At 55.5% G+C, this 18,915-nt stretch overlaps 2 protein-coding genes across 3 annotated transcripts; both read left to right on the plus strand.

The window, feature by feature from the left end:
- The first annotated feature begins 853 nt into the window (after positions 1-853).
- TUBB4A (tubulin beta 4A class IVa) lies at positions 854-4,869 on the plus strand. Of its 2 annotated transcripts, XM_059696940.1 has the most exons (4): positions 859-1,248; positions 1,781-1,889; positions 1,995-2,105; positions 3,229-4,869. In XM_059696940.1, the coding sequence occupies exons 1-4, from the start codon at positions 1,192-1,194 to the stop codon at positions 4,284-4,286; spliced, it is 1,335 nt and encodes a 444-aa protein (XP_059552923.1). In that variant the 5' UTR covers positions 859-1,191; the 3' UTR covers positions 4,287-4,869. The 2 variants fall into 2 exon arrangements, with proteins under 2 accessions (XP_059552922.1, XP_059552923.1); XM_059696939.1 differs by having other exon boundaries at positions 854-1,248; positions 1,781-2,105.
- Positions 4,870-9,543: 4,674 nt separating this feature from the next.
- Positions 9,544-18,771, plus strand: DENND1C (DENN domain containing 1C). The gene is made up of 24 exons (XM_059696937.1): positions 9,544-9,595; positions 9,797-9,906; positions 11,115-11,179; positions 11,260-11,303; positions 11,413-11,462; positions 11,624-11,743; positions 11,826-11,895; positions 12,329-12,400; positions 12,495-12,560; positions 12,679-12,732; positions 12,834-12,944; positions 13,780-13,880; positions 13,974-14,019; positions 14,147-14,248; positions 14,329-14,454; positions 15,288-15,392; positions 16,073-16,163; positions 16,280-16,320; positions 16,529-16,600; positions 17,218-17,262; positions 17,332-17,439; positions 17,642-17,709; positions 17,861-18,068; positions 18,175-18,771. Exons 2-24 carry the CDS (start codon positions 9,890-9,892, stop codon positions 18,721-18,723), a joined length of 2,331 nt encoding a protein of 776 aa, XP_059552920.1. The 5' UTR covers positions 9,544-9,595; positions 9,797-9,889; the 3' UTR covers positions 18,724-18,771.
- The last annotated feature ends 144 nt before the right edge of the window (positions 18,772-18,915 follow it).

An 18,915-nucleotide genomic window follows, 5' to 3' on the forward strand; every position in this document is an offset into this window, starting at 1 on the left:
GAGAGAGAGAGATCTGGCCTTCACTTAAGGGACATCACAGGAAGTTTTGTACTGCCCCTGATAATAATTGTAATACTAATAGCTACAATTTATTGTTTACTCTGTGTGAGGGGAAACTGGGGCCATCTTACTCACTGGGCCATGGCATCTGACTTTCCCCACGGGACTGGGGGGGTGGGCATTCCTGACTGCCTGTCTGGCAGATGAGAACATTCAGCCACAGAGGCAAAGCTGCCCAGGCAAGGTCATATGGCCAACAGGAACTGTGAAAGGTAGGTACTAGCTTGTAATAAATTATAACACTGGAGCAGAGAGGTGCCCATCTGAAGGAAGCAAAGCACTCCCCAAACCTCACCGTTCCCCCTCCCCCTTGAAATCCAGCTCTAAATCTTAATCCCTGAAGTTCCAACCCGGGCAAGGCTAGGGTGACCCCGCCTGCTACAAACCCAAGGCCCAGCAGAAGTGTCCAGGGGGAGCGCAAGCCTCCATCAGCTTCCACAAACATTCCCAGGAAATTGGAAGGAAAATCTGGTTTTACTGACTATGCAGCTTCAAGTCCTCCAAGAACCTATCACCCTCCCCCTCTCCAAGACAAATCGCAACTCGGGAGCCACCAGTTTGGGCCCACAAGAAGTCCTCCCAGTAATTAAAGGGTTCCAGGAAGGGTACCTACATGGAATGGTTCGGACAGAGAAACTGAGGCAGGGCCTCCCGGGCCGGGTGGGGGGTTGGGGGGGACAGGATGTCTCCATGCTTGTTTACCCGGCCTCTCCCTTCCCCCGCCCAATCTCTGCAAAACGCGAGTCGCCAGACCCGGCTGGGGGCGGGGAGCAGGGGGGGGGGGAGTACAAGATGCTGATAGCGCCTGACGGGTCTCCCCGCCAAGGCCCGGGGTGGGGGCGCACGGGGCCCTGGAGAGCCCCCGCGCGTACCCCGGGAGGTCTCCAGGTGGCTGGCTTCCTCCACCCCCGCCCGCTCTGTCCCAGGGCGGGACCAGGGGGCGGAGCGGGCCGGTGACAGGCCGTGACGCGGGCCCCACCCTTTCTTATAGAGGCACGCGGGGGGACTCGGGGACCGTGTTTCGTCGTCGCTGCCGCCGCCGCCACCGCGTCCACCTCCTGCCCCGCCACCACAGCTCCCAGCATCAGCGCCACCGCCACCGCCACCGCGTCCGCCAGCAGCGCCACCGCCATGCGCGAGATCGTGCACCTGCAGGCCGGCCAGTGCGGCAACCAGATTGGGGCCAAGGTGCGCGGGGAACCGGGCCCGGGAGGTGGCTGAGACCAGTGGAGCGGGGCCCTTGAACTCCGCGGAGCTTCCCGACCTTGGGCCTTTTGGCCAACGGGGTCTCCAGGAGGCCAGCACTCCAGAGACGGTGAGGGAGGGGGCGCGGGGGCTGGACCAGGCTGCGAACAAAGGGGCCAATGGGGGTGGGGACCAGCCTTCTGTCTGCTGGCCACAGCTGGCTTCACAGCTGGCCCACTGTCCCCTGCACACGCACAAAGAGTCCCAGACTCTCGCGCTGGCTGCAGCCAGGGTGCACTGACACCAGCAGTCTTGGCTGGCGACTCTGCTTCACCCTGCCCCCACCTCTCCCTTCTTGCTGTTTCATCCCTGCCTCCCCACCATGCCTTTAGGTCCCCCCGTTCACCTTGCTGGGGGACAGGTGGCAGCCAGGGAGGTGGTTGGCGGTCCTGAACCCAGAAGATGGAGGCCAGGGCAGGCCTGGATCCCCTCTCCCTCTCTACTGGTTCTTACCCCACCACCACCACCCCTCTAGTTCTGGGAGGTGATCAGTGATGAGCATGGCATCGACCCCACGGGCACATATCATGGGGACAGCGACCTGCAGCTGGAGAGAATCAACGTATACTACAATGAGGCCACAGGTAGGATGCAGGGGCACCTTCTGGAGTGGGGGTGGGAAGGCATGGGGGGACTGCATGCTGGTTCCTGGCGCTCACCCCAGCTGACCTCCATCTGCTTCCCTGCAGGAGGAAATTACGTGCCCAGAGCCGTGCTGGTGGACCTGGAGCCAGGAACCATGGACTCCGTCCGCTCCGGCCCCTTTGGCCAGATCTTTCGGCCTGACAACTTTGTGTTTGGTGAGTGCCAGGCATGGAGTACAGGGAGGGAAGCCCTTGCTCCTTTGGCTTCCAAATACTTAGTGAAAACTCACCCTCACAGGCCCCAAAGACCAGGGGGGGAGGCAGAGCGGGCAGTCAGGGCTGTGTTGGCGACAGCCAGCCGGGCGACTGTGGGAGCCCAGGGGAGGCATCTGATACAGTGGCAGGGGTGGGTGGGGTGCGTTGGGGTTGGGTGGGGGTGGGTAAGGAAGGCTTCCTGCATGAAAACCCCAACTCTGCCACTTCATACATTCTACACAGATTTATTGAGCACCTACTGCATGCGGGTCCTACTGTATCCCCAGGGGGATACACATGAGAACAAAACAGACAAAGCTCTCTTCTCCCCTGGAGCTGGCACCCTGGTGGACGGAGGGAGGATGGCAATATAAGCAAGTAAAGCTCAGGGCACTGATCCAGTCAGCTGGGTGACTCTGGGCAGTCTCTCCGTGCTCATCTCCTCATCTTTAAAATAGGGATAAAAAAAAAATCTACTTCACAGGCTTGTGTGGCTCAAAGCCATTAATATGTGTAAAGGATTTAGCCCTAACCGGTTTGGCTCGGTGGATAGAGGGTCGGCCTGCAGACTGAAGGGTCCCAGGTTCGATTCCAGTCAAGGGCATGTACCTTGGTCGAGGGCACATCCCCAGTAAGGGGTGTGCAGGAGGCAGCTGATCAATGTTTCCCTCCATCAATGTTTCTAACTCTCTATCCCTCTCCCTTCCTCTCTGTAAAAAATCAATAAAATATATTTTAAAAATATATATGTGTAAAGGATTTAGAACTATGCCCAGCACTGAGAAAAAGGTAAATAAAGCACTTGTTGTTTTCACGATCATTATTGTTATTAATGTCTGCAGCCTAAAAGATGATTAGGGCATGGAAAGGCAGGAAGGATGTACAAGACAGAGGGAACAGCTGAAGGGAGGGGCAAGGATGGAAGCAGAGAGGACAATGAATAATCATCACAACAAAATTATAATAATTTATGTTATCTATAATAATAATTTTGTCATTATTGTTCAACCACTAGGATGGCTGGGGGAGGGGCTGGGGAGGCTCTTCCCACAACGGCCGTGTGTCCCGTTCCCTTCCCTCTCAGGCCAGTCCGGAGCCGGAAACAACTGGGCCAAGGGCCACTACACGGAGGGCGCGGAGCTGGTGGATGCCGTCCTGGACGTGGTCCGAAAGGAGGCTGAGAGCTGCGACTGCCTGCAGGGCTTCCAGCTGACCCACTCGCTGGGCGGGGGCACGGGATCCGGGATGGGCACGCTGCTCATCAGCAAGATCCGGGAGGAGTTCCCCGACCGCATCATGAACACCTTCAGCGTGGTGCCCTCGCCCAAGGTGTCGGACACGGTGGTGGAGCCCTACAACGCCACCCTGTCCGTGCACCAGCTGGTGGAGAACACCGACGAGACCTACTGCATCGACAACGAGGCCCTGTACGACATCTGCTTCCGCACCCTCAAGCTGACCACGCCCACCTACGGGGACCTCAACCACCTGGTGTCCGCCACCATGAGCGGGGTCACCACCTGCCTGCGCTTCCCCGGCCAGCTGAACGCCGACCTGCGCAAGCTGGCCGTGAACATGGTGCCCTTCCCCCGCCTGCACTTCTTCATGCCCGGCTTCGCGCCGCTGACCAGCCGGGGCAGCCAGCAGTACCGCGCCCTGACGGTGCCCGAGCTCACCCAGCAGATGTTCGACGCCAAGAACATGATGGCCGCGTGCGACCCGCGCCACGGCCGCTACCTGACGGTGGCCGCCGTGTTCCGGGGCCGCATGTCCATGAAGGAGGTGGACGAGCAGATGCTGAGCGTGCAGAGCAAGAACAGCAGCTACTTCGTCGAGTGGATCCCCAACAACGTGAAGACGGCCGTGTGCGACATCCCGCCGCGGGGCCTGAAGATGGCAGCCACCTTCATCGGCAACAGCACGGCCATCCAGGAGCTGTTCAAGCGCATCTCGGAGCAGTTCACCGCCATGTTCCGGCGCAAGGCCTTCCTGCACTGGTACACGGGCGAGGGCATGGACGAGATGGAGTTCACCGAGGCCGAGAGCAACATGAACGACCTGGTGTCCGAGTACCAGCAGTACCAGGACGCCACGGCCGAGGAGGGCGAGTTTGAGGAGGAGGCCGAGGAGGAGGTGGCCTAGACCACCCCATTCATTCACCCCTGTCGGCCCCCACCCCCGCTGGGCTGCTCACCTTTGACCCCTTAGAGCTCCTCTTGGGCCCCTGAGAACCCTGCAGCACCACCAAGCCTGACTCAGCTCTGACCCTCTGACCCTACAACCTTGACTTCTCCCCTGATCTCAGCTGACCTTCGACCCCTGAGCCCCACATTGGCCCACATTTAACTCCATGAACCGTTTGTCCGTGACCTCTCCTTCACCTATGACCTTACCCACCACCCCAATGCACTCCCAGACAAATAAACCACAGTCTACTTTCCACCCCCTCTCCCTCTGAGCCTCCCTTCACCTCTGACCTTGCCTCACCTTTGACCCCACCACCCTCTGACCCCACCTGCTCTCTGGCTTCTGTAAGCCCCCTGTTTTATCCCTGAACTCACTCCCCTCAACTCCAACTGACCTTGGCTTTCCAGGGCTGGTGGAGGGCAGCTGTGTGGGGAGAAGCAGCCCTGGAACGTGTGGACAAGAGAGGCTGTGCCCCCATCCCGCCCCACCTCCTCCCTCTGGCTCACCCTCAATAAATAAATTGTTGTCTTGCCATGTTTCTGCTGAGTGCATTTTCCATCTTCCTGTGGGAAGGCAACAAGCAAGGGCTCCCCCTAAAGGATGGAGGTGGGTGCTGAAGGGACGTCTAATCTGGGGAGGAAGAAAGGGGGCAGAAATTCTAGAGTCAGACGGGGCTATGCCACTAACTGCGTGGTGTTGGGTAAGCACTTGTGCTCTCTGACCCTCGATTTGCTCACCTGTAAAATGGGATTGTATATTTGCCCCCATGATCCCCCACACACACACCCCAGGAATGTTTGTGAGGATTCGAGGAGCTCTTATGGGCATAGTGCCTGGCACAAGGAGTACTTGGCAATGGAGCTGTTGCCATTTTCTGTGGGCATCTAGCAAGTATGGAAAGCAGAAGGGGAGTCTTTAGGGAAGGGCACTGGGGAGATGGCAACCTGGAACTAGCATCCAAGGGACAGTCCTATCAGAATAACAGTCGCTAACACAGATGGAGCACTTCCTGACATGCCTCATCTCATGTAACTCTCACACGAACCCTGTAAAATCTGAGCTTTTGTCTTCTTTCCAACCAAGGTTTAGAGATACAAAGCATATCCATTAGCTTTTCTTGTGTAACTATCCCCAAAAAGTTTAGGGGCTTAAAACAATAACAGTCATTTACTTAGTTCTCAAATCTGTGATTTGGGCAGGGCTTGGAAAGGCAGCTTGTCTCTGCTTCCCGTGGCATGAACTAGAGAATCTCAACTGAGGGATTTACTTCAAGGGAGCTCACTCCTATGGCTGCCAAGTTAATGCCAACTGTCGTCTGGGGATGCAACAGGGGCAGATAGAATGAGAGCATCAGTACCTCTCCATAGTCTGCTTGGGCTTCCTCCCAGCAGTCCCCAAAAGCAAGCATCCCAGGAGAACAAGAAAAATTTTTCTGACCTAGCTTCAGGAGTCACTTGGTGTCCTCTGGACTGCTCAAAGTCATGTCCATGTTCAAGGGAGTGGGATGTAAACTCTACACACACCTCTGGAGTGCAGAGAGGCAAGATTCCCCAAGAGCATGTGGGGTGGGAGATATAAGGCTGTAGCCATCTTTGAAAATTACAGTTTGGTCCCATGACTATGAAGCAGTGAGCTTCATAGCCTGACAGTTCAAAGCCTGACAGTTTAAGTCTAGAACTCTTATTCCACTTCAGTATAAAGACCATTCTAGGCACATTAAGCAGAAAGGAATTTAATATAAGAATTACAACACCGTTGGAGGGACTGAGAGAGTGGGCTGTAAGCAAGTGATTCTTAAACCTCAGTGTGCAAAAGAATCACCAGGAACACTTTGCTAGCACACAGCTTCCTAGGCCCCACCCTAGAGTTTCTGATTCAGCAGGGCTGGGGCCCAAGACCTTGCATTTTTAACAAGTTCCCAGGTGAGGCTGCCTATGAGACCACATTTTGAGTAGCCCGGGAATAGGCCGGCACAGCACAAAGCTGACCACTAGGGAGCTGCTTCCTCTGCTTAGTGAGAAAGGTGGAGAGCCAACAGGCTGCCATCAGAGCCATTAATTAAGTTCAAGAACACCTCCCAAGGCCCACATAGCTGAACATAGGTCCACTGGAGTGCTCTGCAAAAATCAACTAAAATGAATATAAAGTTAATTAAATATCCAGCAGGATTCACACACACACACACACACACACACACACACACACACACACACACGGAGGAGGGGAGGTCTACCTCACTTCTACCTTCCAATCTCTCAAGCATTTCTAGTTGGTAGAATCTGCATCCAAAACCAGAGCTACAAAGAAGTCTAGGAAATGTGGTTCTTCTCAGCTTCTGCAGTACAAAGGAAGGCAAACCAGAAGGAAGAGAAAGAAGAAAGGAGGGATACTGAGAGCCAATTAACTATTCCCATCACACTCTATGCTGGGACCCAGCCTTCCCCCACCCACCACCACCACCACTGGGCCCCACCACAGGCAGGCAGGAGGCAGGAGAAGAGTGAGAAAGGCAGCCTGGATATCCAGCCCACAGCAACCCTCATCTGAGCAGGCCCAGCACAGCACTGGGTGGTGGAGCAGACAGTGGAATAGCCAGTGGTCGGCAAACTGCGACTCATAAGCCACATGCGGCTCTTTGGCCCTTTGAGTGTGGCTCTTCCACAAAATACTGACTTCTGCGCATGGGCCACGAAGTTTCAATCGCACTTACATGCGTGCCTGCACGTGGTATTTTGTGGAGAAGCCACACTCAAGGGGCCAAAGAGCCGCATGTGGCTCACGAGCCGCAGTTTGCTGACCACTGGACTAGGCAATGAACTTGGCTGTCTTTGGCATCTCCAACCTAATGTGGCCACAAAAGAACTCCCTATTGTACCCCTAAAACATCCCTTTTACCAATAAGCAATGCCGTCCTCTCGCTCAAACCCCAAATCTAGGAATCAGCTTTGATTCATCCTTTCCCACACCAAGCACACTCTTCCTATCTTTTGTTGAGTCCATTGTTTCTTCTTCAAACTGTGTCCTGTAACCACCTGTCTATACTCTGATCTAAGCCACCGTAATTGTTCATACAGATAACCCCAATCACTTCCCTGAGTCCCCTCCTGCCACCCCTACCCCTGCACTGTATCCTCCTTCTGCAACAGCCAGATGAGCTTTTACAAGCAAATAAGAACTTGTCTATTCCCTACTCCAAACTGCCCCATGACTTCAGTCTCACTCAGATTGAAATCCAAACTCTCACCTTTGTCTTCGCCCCCTGTTGACTACATCCCCATCACCCTCCCTCTCACTCAATAAACTGTGACCTTCTTCATGTGCGCAATCATATCAAGTTTGATTCAACCTCAAGGCCTTTGCACAGCCTGTTTCTACTATTTCTTTTCCTCGAATGTGTGAATGGCTAGCCCCTTTTCACCCACAGGTGTCAGTTCAAATGATATCTCCTTTGAGCAGCCTCCCTGGCAACTCTAAATTAGCACCCAGTAGCTCTGCATCACTTATCTGTTTACATACTTGTTTCTCCCAACTGAAATGTAAGATTCATGAGGACAGGAATCTACCTTGGTCAACACATGCCTAGAACAGCTTGACACAGCACAGGCCCTTAGTAATTATTTGTTGAATGGATGAGCAAGCAAATGAATGACTTTATGCCACACTGGTAGGTAAGTGAGAGTTCTGTTTTCCTCATATCAAAGTGAGGAAACAAAGACACAGAGAGTGTGGAGATGGCTTCTAAGATGGCCCCAATGATCCCTTTTCCTCCATTCATGCCCTTGTGTGATCTCCTCCCCTTGAGTTTGGGCTGGACCTGGCAGTGGCTTCTAACCAACAAGGTATAGCAAAGGTGATAAAATGTCCCTTCTGAGATTGGATTACAAAAAGCTGTGACTTCTGTCTTGATGAACTCCGTTGCCTTCTCAGCTTGCTCAAGTTGGTAAAGCAAGCAACATGTTGGAAAGGTTCACATGGCAATGAACTGAGGGCAGCCTTGGCCAACAGCCAGCAAGGAACTGAGGCCCTCAGTCCAATAATCCACCATGAACTAAATCCTGCCAGCAGTCACGCAGGGAGTTTTCAAAGAGCTCCTTCTCCAGTCAAATCACAATGACCTTCTTCATGTGCTCGATCATATCAAGTTTGATTCAACCTCAGGGCCTTTGCACAGCCTGTTTCTACTATTTCTTTGCACCACATGTGCGAATGGCTAGCTACAGCTCAACAGATACCCTCTATTATAGCTGAGACACCCTGTTGTAGAGGACCCAGCTAAGCAGTGCCCAAAGCCCTGGTCCTCACAGAAACTGTCATATCATAAATGTGTATTCTTTCAAACCACTAACTTAGGGACATTTCATACACCGCAATAGTAACTAATACATAGAGATCAAATGACTTGCCTAAGGTCACATAGACACTAAAGAACTGAATCGGGTCTTGAACCCAGGTCTCTCTGTCTCCAAAATCATTCCCTTAACCACTTACCTGACCTGCCTTTCATAATAACAGAACATATCAAAAGCTTGATTCAGGTTTGAAAGTTTGTCTATGGATCCTTGTTTTTCAACACGGCATCTGTATGCCTATGTGTCTGTCTCTTTCTAAGTCTGCAGCTCTGATTGGGTGTGCCCAACTGCGTCTCTCTCCATGGACTTAACTATGTCTGGCTGTGAATCTGACTTGTGGCCGAGCCCTGACTTTGTCTGTCCCTGTGCTACTGCTCTAGCTATGCCTCTGTTCTATGTATTTCCGTCTGTCTTCTGAGTCTATTTCTCTATTATCTTGCTTGCATTGACAGCTGTGATCTCTGTAGGTGTGCCCATCTATCTGTTGCCCTGTCTGGAACTGTTTATGGCTGCATCCTTGTGTTATCTCTCTGCATCTGTCACCTGTGTGGGTGAGGAATGCTCCTTGTGTGTGTTGCCCCTCTGAGCTTGTCGGTTTGTGTCCGTGACTGTGGCCTGCCTCAATGCCTTGGTATCTTTGTGTTTGTCTACTGTCTGTGACTGTTCTGGTCTGTTTGTCTGTGTCAGTCACTTCTGGCTGCATGTGTGTTATCTGTCAAGTGTTTGTGTCTGTGTTCTGACCACAGTTGGTCGCCTGATTCTGGGGTGTCCTGTGTCCATTCTGCGGCCCAGCTCCCTCTGGTGGTCCAACAAGGAATAGCTGGTGCAGATGGACCAAAGGAAAGAAGAGTTGAGGGAAGAGGAAGTACTTTAGGCAAACTGAATCATGGGCTGCACAGAGAGGGGAAGGATTGGGTATGATAGCAGGGACCACACGTGGCCTGGCCTGGCCTGGCCTGGCAGGATGGGACTGGGGTCTGGCCTGTGAGCCACCCATTGCCCACCCATCACGAGGAAGGGCTAGGAGACAGGATGCCTGGTTTTCTCGAAGTGGGTGGGGGCAGGGACATACCTCCGGGGACGTCACCCATTAAACTTCCTCTCTCTGCCACACAGGAAGCTGAGCCGGCTCAGGGCCCAGGCCCGAGCAAGCACGGGCCCCCAGAACCCTTGGGGAAAGGGCCCCACCGGGCCTGCCCAACAGGGACCATGGAATCCAGAGCTGAGTAAGAGCATCCCCCCCCCCCCACCCCATCCTCTAGACCAAGATTCCTAGACCAGGCTTGGGCTGGGGACAAGGGGAGGGGGTCTGGGGCAGGCTGGGGAGGAGGCCAGAGCCACAGGGGCAGGTGGCCCAAATCAAGGCTGGACTCAGCTGGCTTAGAATATGGACTCCACTCTCAGACACACTCAGACCACTCGCAGTCCCTCCCCCCACCCTTTCTTTCCTCTCTCCCCCCAACCCCACACCTGCGCCTCTATGTGACTAAGTTTGTAATGCTGAGTGAGCACCTCACCTCTTGGTATATCATAGTTTCTGGGTCAGCAGAGTGAGGGAGGATTGTGTGTCCCTGTGTGCAAGTGCTTGTGCAGGACTCGTATCAACGTGAGGGTGAAGTGTTGGGGGTCTCCGGGTGAGGGGCGGTGTGTCTGTAGTCAGTCCCCATCCTATTCTTCTGTTGTCTCCTGGTTTACTATCTCTCTCCCTAAGCACAAGTCTCTGCATCCTTTGCGTAGGGGGCGGAAGCAGGGGACAAGGGAGGTAGGAGTAGACTGCAGGGCTCACAGAAGTAGGAGGGCATGCTGTCCTCTCTCTGGTGTGAAATTTGAGGTCAGCCCCTGGGGCCTCATGAAGTCTCACATACAGAGATGCACAGGCAGGGCCTCTTGATCTCAAAACCAGAGCAATGTTCGCACATCTACCCAGTCACACTCACAGCCACACAAGAAAACATGGACTTATTCACCCTCTCACTGGCTTGGCTTGATCACACTGTCGCAGTCCTACCTGACATACACTGGACAGCCTCATCCTTTCAGGCCAACATGAGATAGAATCACACACACACACACACACATCTGTATGCTCACACAAGCCATACACACACACCTTCTCACACAAATCATGCACACACACACCTGCTCAAGCAAGTTATGCACATACACACACAGTCACATTCCCTCACTCTGCTTCATACTCCCAGTCTCTCTCTCTCACACACACACACACACACACATACACACACACACACACGATCAACACCATTCCATGCACACCCAGTCGTACAATCTACACAATCACTGCCACAAACCCTTGGGAGTCATGCACACACAATCGCACAAGTCACACAGGCACACACAGTCACACATGTGCAGATACAACCACACACAGAAGCAAGTCCATGGACCCACTAAGCCCTTTCCTGTCCCACAGAGAGGGTCCCCCTGCCGTGTTTGATTGGTTCTTCGAAGCAGCCTGCCCTGCCTCCCTACAGGAGGGTGAGTGGGGGAGGACATCAGGGGAGGGGAGTGGAGATGGAAGGTGGGGCCCTGAATGCAGAGGCCTGTTCTCCCTGCAGATCCACCCATTCTGCGGCAGTTCCCCCCAGACTTCAGGGACCAGGTATGCAGGCTGGTTCCTTGCTCCCCTGGGACCAGGGTCAGTCCTCCTGGGGGAGGTTGTGGGGCCCAAAATGAGTGGCCACACAGTGTGTGCTCTTTTTCACCCCCAGGAAGCGATGCAGATGGTGCCTAAATTCTGCTTCCCTTTTGATGTGGAAAGGTATGGAAGAAAGCAGACAGCCAGCGACCTGGGGACCTAAGGACTCAGACACCCAGGGAATCAGGGGCCCTAACAACTAGGCCCCAGTACTAGGAGCACTTGCGGGGGGTGGGGGGAGTGAAGGAGCTGGGACCCAGTCTCTGAGCATTTTTCACCTCCAGGGAGCCTCCCAGCCCTGCGGTACAGCATTTCACCTTCGCCCTCACGGACCTGACCGGCACCCGTAGATTTGGTTTCTGCCGCCTAAGGGCGGGTGCCCACAGTTGTCTTTGCATCCTCAGGTGTGAATTATTGGGGCAGGGGTTGCGGGGGGGGAGCCTTGACCTAGGAGTACTTCATGGAACCCGCTTCCTCTCTCTACAGCCACCATCCCTGGTTTGAGGTGTTCTACAAACTCCTGAACACAGTGGGAGACCTCCTGGCTCAGGACCAAGTGAGACCAGGCCCCTCCCCCCCCCCCATTCCGCGGGAACCATAGGCCCCCCACCCCACAAGCCCCCAGCCCTGCTCAGAACTCACAGGCCAGACGGAAGCCCTGGGCTCCTCTCAGAACACCCAGCTTGAGCCAAGACCTTCAGAATCCCCAACCTACCTTTTCTTCTCTTGTTTTAAAATATATTTTTATTGATTTCGGAGAGAAAGGGAGGAGAGATAGAAACATCAATGATGAGAGAGAATCATTGATTGGCTGCCTCCTGCACGCCGCCCCCACCCCCCACCCCCACTAGGGATTGAGCCTGCAACCCGGACATGTGCCCTAGACCGGACTCGAACCCGGAACCCTGGACCCTTCAGTCCGCAGGCCAACGCTCTATTCACTGAGCAAACCGGCTAGGTTTTGACTCAGACACCTCACCCCCACCCAGGTCTCGGAGGTCGAGGAACTTCTAAACCTGCTGCAGCGGACCCTGCCAGAGACCCAGGCCTCCGTGGAACTGGTGAGTAGCTCCGAACCCCTGGGCATGGGACCCCAGGTGGATGGGGAGGCAGCCCCCCAGCCCTGAGGACCACACAGACACACCTCTCCCTCAGGGCAGCGGAGTGACGATCTCCAGTGTGCCCGGCAAGATACCCCCAGCCCCCGGGAACATCAGGCCGGTGAGCAGGGCTGGGGACCCTGGAAGGTTGGGCTCCCAGGTGAAGCCAACCCCTGATTAATCAGTCCCCTCGCCAATCTCCTTTCTACCCGCCCTCCCCCCACCACCACCACCACCAGCTTTCCTATTTCGTGGCCCCTGACTCCGGCCGCCTGCCATCCATTCCGGAGAACGTGAGTGGGCTCCTCCGAGGGGGCGGGAAGAGGTCCCGAAACCCGCAGGGACTGCCAGATCCTGTCGTCCCTCGCGCCCAGCGCTCCTCTCTGTCCCTCAGAGGAACCTAACCGAGCTGGTGGTGGCGGTGACCGATGAGAACATCGTGGGGCTGTTCGCCGCGCTCCTGGCCGAGCGGAGGGTCCTGCTCACCGCCAGCAAGCTGAGCACCGTGAGGCAGGGGCCCGCCGGGCGGGAGGGGCCGAGACCGGGCTTCGTCCCTGGGGGCGGATTCCTATTCTAACCTCACCCGGCGTCACCCGAGGGCAAAGTCCTGGGTCTGCCCCTGTGAAGGTCAGGGTTGAGCTGAACGCTGGCTCCATTCCGGTGGGGGGAGTCAGCGTGGGTAGCGTCTAGCTGCCGTTTGCAAGCTCCTCTTTGGGAATGCCGAGTCAGACTCCACCCACTGGCTCCGCCCCTCTGGAGGGCGCGGTCAGGGAGCGCTCAATTCCAGCTCGGCCCCTAGGTGGAAGGGCAGGGAGGGTGGCCGTGGAGGCTGAACGCTGACTCCACCCCTAGGGCAGGACCGAGGAAGGTAAATTTTAGCTCCGCCTCTTTAGGGGTAGGGTCAGTGGAGCTGAGTCGTGGCTCCACCCCTAGAGGCGGGGCTAGGGCGACTCTGTTAGCTCCGCCTCGTTGGGGGTGGAGCTAGTGGGCTTAGTCACAGCTCTACCCCTAAGAAGAGGGATCCCGGAGGGTTGCATATTAGCCCCAACCCTAGGACTTGCCCTGAATCGTAGGCCACTCGCAGCCCCTCCCCCTGAGTGAGCACCTCTTACCTGACCTGTCTTTCCTGGCGCCACCTGCTCCAAGCACTGTAATTTGCCAAATTCTAGGTCTCCACCTGCTTCCTAAAGGGGTGTGACTTTTCACCTCTTACCCAGAAGCGGGTGGGTAAGGTGAGGTGGGTGGGAAATGGAGCTGGGAGAGGGTTCTTGAGCCACCCCAGAGAGGGTTCTTGAAGCTGGAGGCCAGGCCCTGAACCCACAGTACCCACCCGTCCCCAGCTGACCTCGTGCGTCCACGCGTCCTGTGCCCTCCTGTACCCCATGCAATGGGAGCACGTGCTGATCCCCACACTGCCGCCGCACCTGCTGGACTACTGCTGGTGAGGGGCGGAGTCTGGGGAGGGGCCGGGCCTGGGGGGCTGGGGACCAGGGCGTAGGGCCTGCATGACCCTGCTCCCTCGGGTCGTCCGCAGCGCTCCCATGCCCTACCTCATCGGAGTCCACGCCAGTCTCACAGAGGTCAGTGGGAGCGGCCATGGACTGCAAGGACGGGCGGAGTTCTCCTCCCTCTGCATCCCCAGATACCCTCCCCCGCCAGGGTTCCTCGGACTCTGAGCTGCGGTCCCCCTACCACCCTCCAACACAGAGAGTGCTGGAGAAAGGCCTGGAAGATGTCGTGATGATGAACGTGGACTCCAATATCTTAGAGACGCCCTTCGACGACGTGCAGGCGCTGCCTCCCGACGTGGTCAGTATCACCCCTCCCGCAGCGTCTGGGAGAGGGAGGCCCCAAACCCACCCGCTCAGCGCCGCTCCCTTGTCCTCCAGGTGTCCCTGCTGAGGCTGAGGCTAAGAAAGGTCGCGCTGGCCCCAGGAGAAGGGGTGTCCCGTCTTTTCCTCAAAGCCCAGGCACTGCTCTTTGGGGGGTACCGCGATGCGCTGGTCTGCAGCCCGGTGAGCAGGGGGGATGCTGAGGAGGAGGCCTAGTCGACCCTGGAAGATAATATCATTTAGAGTGTTTACTCTATGCCTCCATTTGCTCATCTATAAAATGAGATCCAGATAGTACCCACCCAAACGGATGGTGTGAGTAAAATGCTTGGATAGTGCCTGGCATATCACGAGTATTCAAATGCTAGGTTCTACTATTACTATCTCATTTAATGCTTATGACAGTATTATGAGATAGGTGCCATTATGGTCCCATTTTACATGTAAAGAAACTGAGGCTTGGAGAAGTCCTGAGGTAGGTGAGTGTTAAACCCAGGACTCTGATCTGCTGACTTTCAACCCCCTCCCTCAGTTTCCCACTATTCTATAAAAACTTAAGGGAGGGGGAAATTCTATCATTTAAGTATCTGATATGCCTGTGGCTGTGCCTTAACAACACGTCTGGAATCTGCCCATTTCTCCCCATCATCTGTCTCCACCCTGGTCTGGTCCCCATTATTGCTCACCTAGATAAGCGTGCTCGCCTCCCTGATGAGTCCCCTCTCCCCGGTTCCCACCCTCACCCGCATAGTCTGTCCTCCCTGAAGCGGCCAGAAGTCATCTGTGGGCACCCAAGTCAGGTCTCCTCCCTCCTCTGCCCTCTAGAGCTCCCACCTCCCTCTGGGTAAAAGCCCAAATCCCCCCCCCCCCCCCCCCGGCTCACCAGGTCCTGCACAGGAGCAGGCATACAGCAGGCGCTCAATCAACATTTGCTACATAGATAGATGGTAGAGTAAGGGAGGCAGCTGGTGTCCAGGAGAGCCTCCGGGAGCTCAGGACGAGGATCCTTCTTCCAGGGCCAGCCTGTGACCTTCAGTGAAGACGCCTTCTTGGCCCAGAAGCCCGGGACTCCCTTGCAGGCCTTCCACCAGCGGGCGGTGCACCTGCAGCTGTTCAAACAGGTGCGCCGGAGCCCAAGGGCGGGATTGGGACCTGGGGGGCGGGGTTAGGGACGCCACGCCTGGGTCCTGTGGGCGGGGCTAGAGTCGGTCTGGCGGGATCTCCCACTTCAGATTGGGGAGACAGAACTGAACTAGGTTTCTTAAAGATAAGGGTTCCCGTCCTGATTTTCTAAGGGACAAAATCTACTCCTTGGGCCCTGGGGAAATAATGCCGTCTTCGGAAGTTCTGGGCGTGTCCAGATGCGCACATACTTTGGGAGGAACGAGGAGGCGGGCCGGGACTCCGGGGTACCTGGGAGGGAGCTGGAGCGGGATCGGACTCCTGGGTTCCTGGAGGAAGGTGGGCTGGACTCCAGGATCCTTCAGCGCGGGCGTGGGTTCTAGGGTCCCTGAAGGTGGGGTCAACCTCTTCCAGGGTCACTGAGAGGTGGGTCGGTCCGAAGTGGCAGAATCTAACTTCCGGGTCCCTGTGAGGGGCGGTGTCTGGTCCCTGATAACAGGTCCTGACCTGGGGCTATAGGAGGCGGTTTGACCTCAGGCTTCCAGAGGTGGCCTCCAGACCTCCTGGGTCCGGTGGGTGGGCCCCTAGCCGGGTCAGGAATCACTTTTACTTCCTGAGGGCGAGAGGACTCCTAGTCCTTGCATTCAGATGTGACTCTGATCCTTTCTCCCATCCCCAGTTCATTGATGGCCGGCTGGAGAGGCTTAACACAGGAGAGGGGTTCTCAGATCTGTTTGAGCAGGAGATCACCTGCAGTGGGGCCTCCTCAGGTGAGCCCTGAATCTAGCCCGGAGTCCCTACCCCAGTAGCCGCCAGCCCCCCACCCCCCCCCACCCCGCCCCAGCCTGAGCATGCCTGTCATGACCACGCTCTCTCCTCACTCCAGGCACCCTTCGCTCCTACCAGCTCTGGGCAGACAACCTAAAGGTATTGAACACCTGTCTTTATTATTGGATTAATTTAATCCCACAACAGCCCCCAAGTAGGGTCATCATTTTGCTCATTTATAGAGGTGAAGAAATTGAGGCTCAGAAAGGGAGAAGGGCTTGTCTGGGGTCACACAATCCTTGAGTGAGGTGGGTCCTGGGGTAACCCCAGGTGCCCACACCTCTCTCCCTTGGCACTCTCTCTCCAGAAAGGTGGTGGTGCCCTCCTGCATTCCGTCAAGGCCAAGACCCAACCAACCGTCAGAAACATGTACCGCTCGGTGAGGCTGGGCTAGACAGGCTGTTTACTGGGGTGACAGAGGACATTTTAACCCCACATTTAAAGTGCACATGTTTTTATCACCTGAATCAGCAGTTAAACCATTAACAATTTTTCCCACTTTCATTTTCCATTCACTATTCTCATGTTTGTCAGGATTTCTTTCCTATTTAAAATTGGCAACCAAGATTCATTGGGTTTTTTGTTTGTTTTGTCCTTCTCAGACACTGCAAACCCCGCTTCTATCCTTTTGGGGTTTTTCTCCCAAGTCCATTTCCTGGGGCCAACTTCTGCAGCTCCAAATTGTCCATTCAATTTTATTCTTCACTCGGCTTTTGAACACGGACACATTTTTATGATGTTCTGTTTTTGCCACTCCCCATTTCATCTGGGGGTTCTTCCCCCCAGGAATAGTCCTTTTGTATTAGCCAAGGGGGCGAGAGTTTGTATTGACTCCTTAGGTGATGCATGGAGAATTGTGAATACATTTGTGAGACATAAACATGAATAGATGGCAGACTCCACTGTTCTAGGGAACAGGGGGCTGAGTTCTCAAATGTCCCGTGTCAAATCACCTCAAATCTAATTTTTTTTTTTTTTTTTTTGGCTCCTCCATAGGCCAAGAGTGGCTTGAAGGGAATGCAGAGCCTCCTGATGTACAAGGTAAAGCTAATGGCCAATGGGTGGGGGGAATGGAGAAATGGGCTCCTGGCTCACCCAACCTCTTCCTAGGATAGGGATTCTAGCCTGCAGAGGGGGGGCTCCCTCAGGGCTTTCTCCCTCACCAGTCGCTCAGATCACCTGCAGCAGCGCCTGCCTATCACCCAGCACTTTGGACAGGTAAGATGCCCCGCCTCCACCCCGACACACACACCTGGAATTATCACCAAGTCCTCCACCCATCCTCGATCTCCATCTAGACAACTTGCCTCCCTCCTCGTGTACCCCAGTACCTGATGCCCGCTTCACACTCACCCTCCTTCACACAGCTCCCCTGACTCTAGCTCCTGGGGCCCCACCCCTCCAAACCTGTCCTTTGCAGAACCGGCCCCTTCGCCCCAGCAGGAGACACCGGCAGGAAGAGAGACCTTCTGAGTCCCTGGGGGAGAGGTAAGGCTCAAAGGCAGGAGAGGGGGCAATATTGTAAGTGGGAGGCCAGAACTAATGGGGAAGATGATCCCCACATTTCAAACCTGCCAGAGCCACCAGACTGGAGCTGGGGGTTGGGGGCAGATATCTGAGGCTGCCTAACCTCACACAGGACACCCCCTCTGAGCCCTGAGGCTACCCAGGACTCCTGGGCAGAGGAAGCTCTGGACAGCAGCTTCCTGGGGTCTGGGGAAGAACTGGATTTGTTGAGTGAGATACTAGACAGTCTGAGCACGGGAGCCACAAGGACAGGCAGCCTGCGGCCCAGCCAGAGCTTAGACTGCTGCCACAGAGAGGACATGGACAGCTGCCTCAGCCTGGTGAGCCCTCCAGTCCTCTCCCACTTGCCCACCCATCTTGCCACCCCCTCCCCCTCTAAATTCCAGCAACTTGCTAATCTCCCCACTCCCCCCACCCCCCGTCCAGCCTAACTTACCAGGAAGACAAAGGTGGCAACCAGATGAGGAGGACCCCCCAGAACCCCATTCCCAGTCCCTGCCTGCCGGCCTGCCATCTCTGCAAAACCCCCAGCCTCCGGATACCACCAGGTCTTCAAAGAACCTCACTCTCTCAGAGGCCAGCCAAGAAATCACTTCTTCAACCCAATCGTTAACAGCTTCTGCAGACCCAAGCAGCAGCGGGGACCTCAAATCCTCTCTCACAGAGCCCCATCAACAAACCTCCCCTCCCTCCCCTCTCCACGAGGCCGCCGGAGAGCCCAGAGGCCAGAAGAGCTCCTGCTCCCAGCTCTCCACAGTGCCCACCCAGCCCAGCCCTCCAGAGAGCCTCCAACCTCTGCTACCCACAAAGCCCAACTCAGATATCACCTGGACATCTCCAACCTTTGACTCTACCTCAGATCTCGGTTTCCCAGAGAGGTCCAGAGCCCCTGCTGTGCCCGCTAGCAATCAGCAGGAGCCCCAGGCCAGGAACCGGCCCAGAGTTGCTGAGCTTAAAAAGTGTTTTGAAGGTTAAGGACCAGGCATCTGGAGGAGATGCCATTCTCTCAATAAAGTCTCAAGAGCCCAAAGCTGGTTTTTCCTGGTGAGTTTACCTGTGGGCCCTCTCTCTGCTCCTAAACCCATCCCATCCACCACCTTAACCACTGGGGCAGCCTCCTGCTGGCTCCGAAGGGTAGTGAAAAGCCTCTCTTCCAGGAAACCCTCC

Source organism: Myotis daubentonii, chromosome 5 (assembly GCF_963259705.1).
Source record: "Myotis daubentonii chromosome 5, mMyoDau2.1, whole genome shotgun sequence".
Classification (NCBI taxonomy): Eukaryota; Metazoa; Chordata; class Mammalia; order Chiroptera; family Vespertilionidae; genus Myotis; species Myotis daubentonii.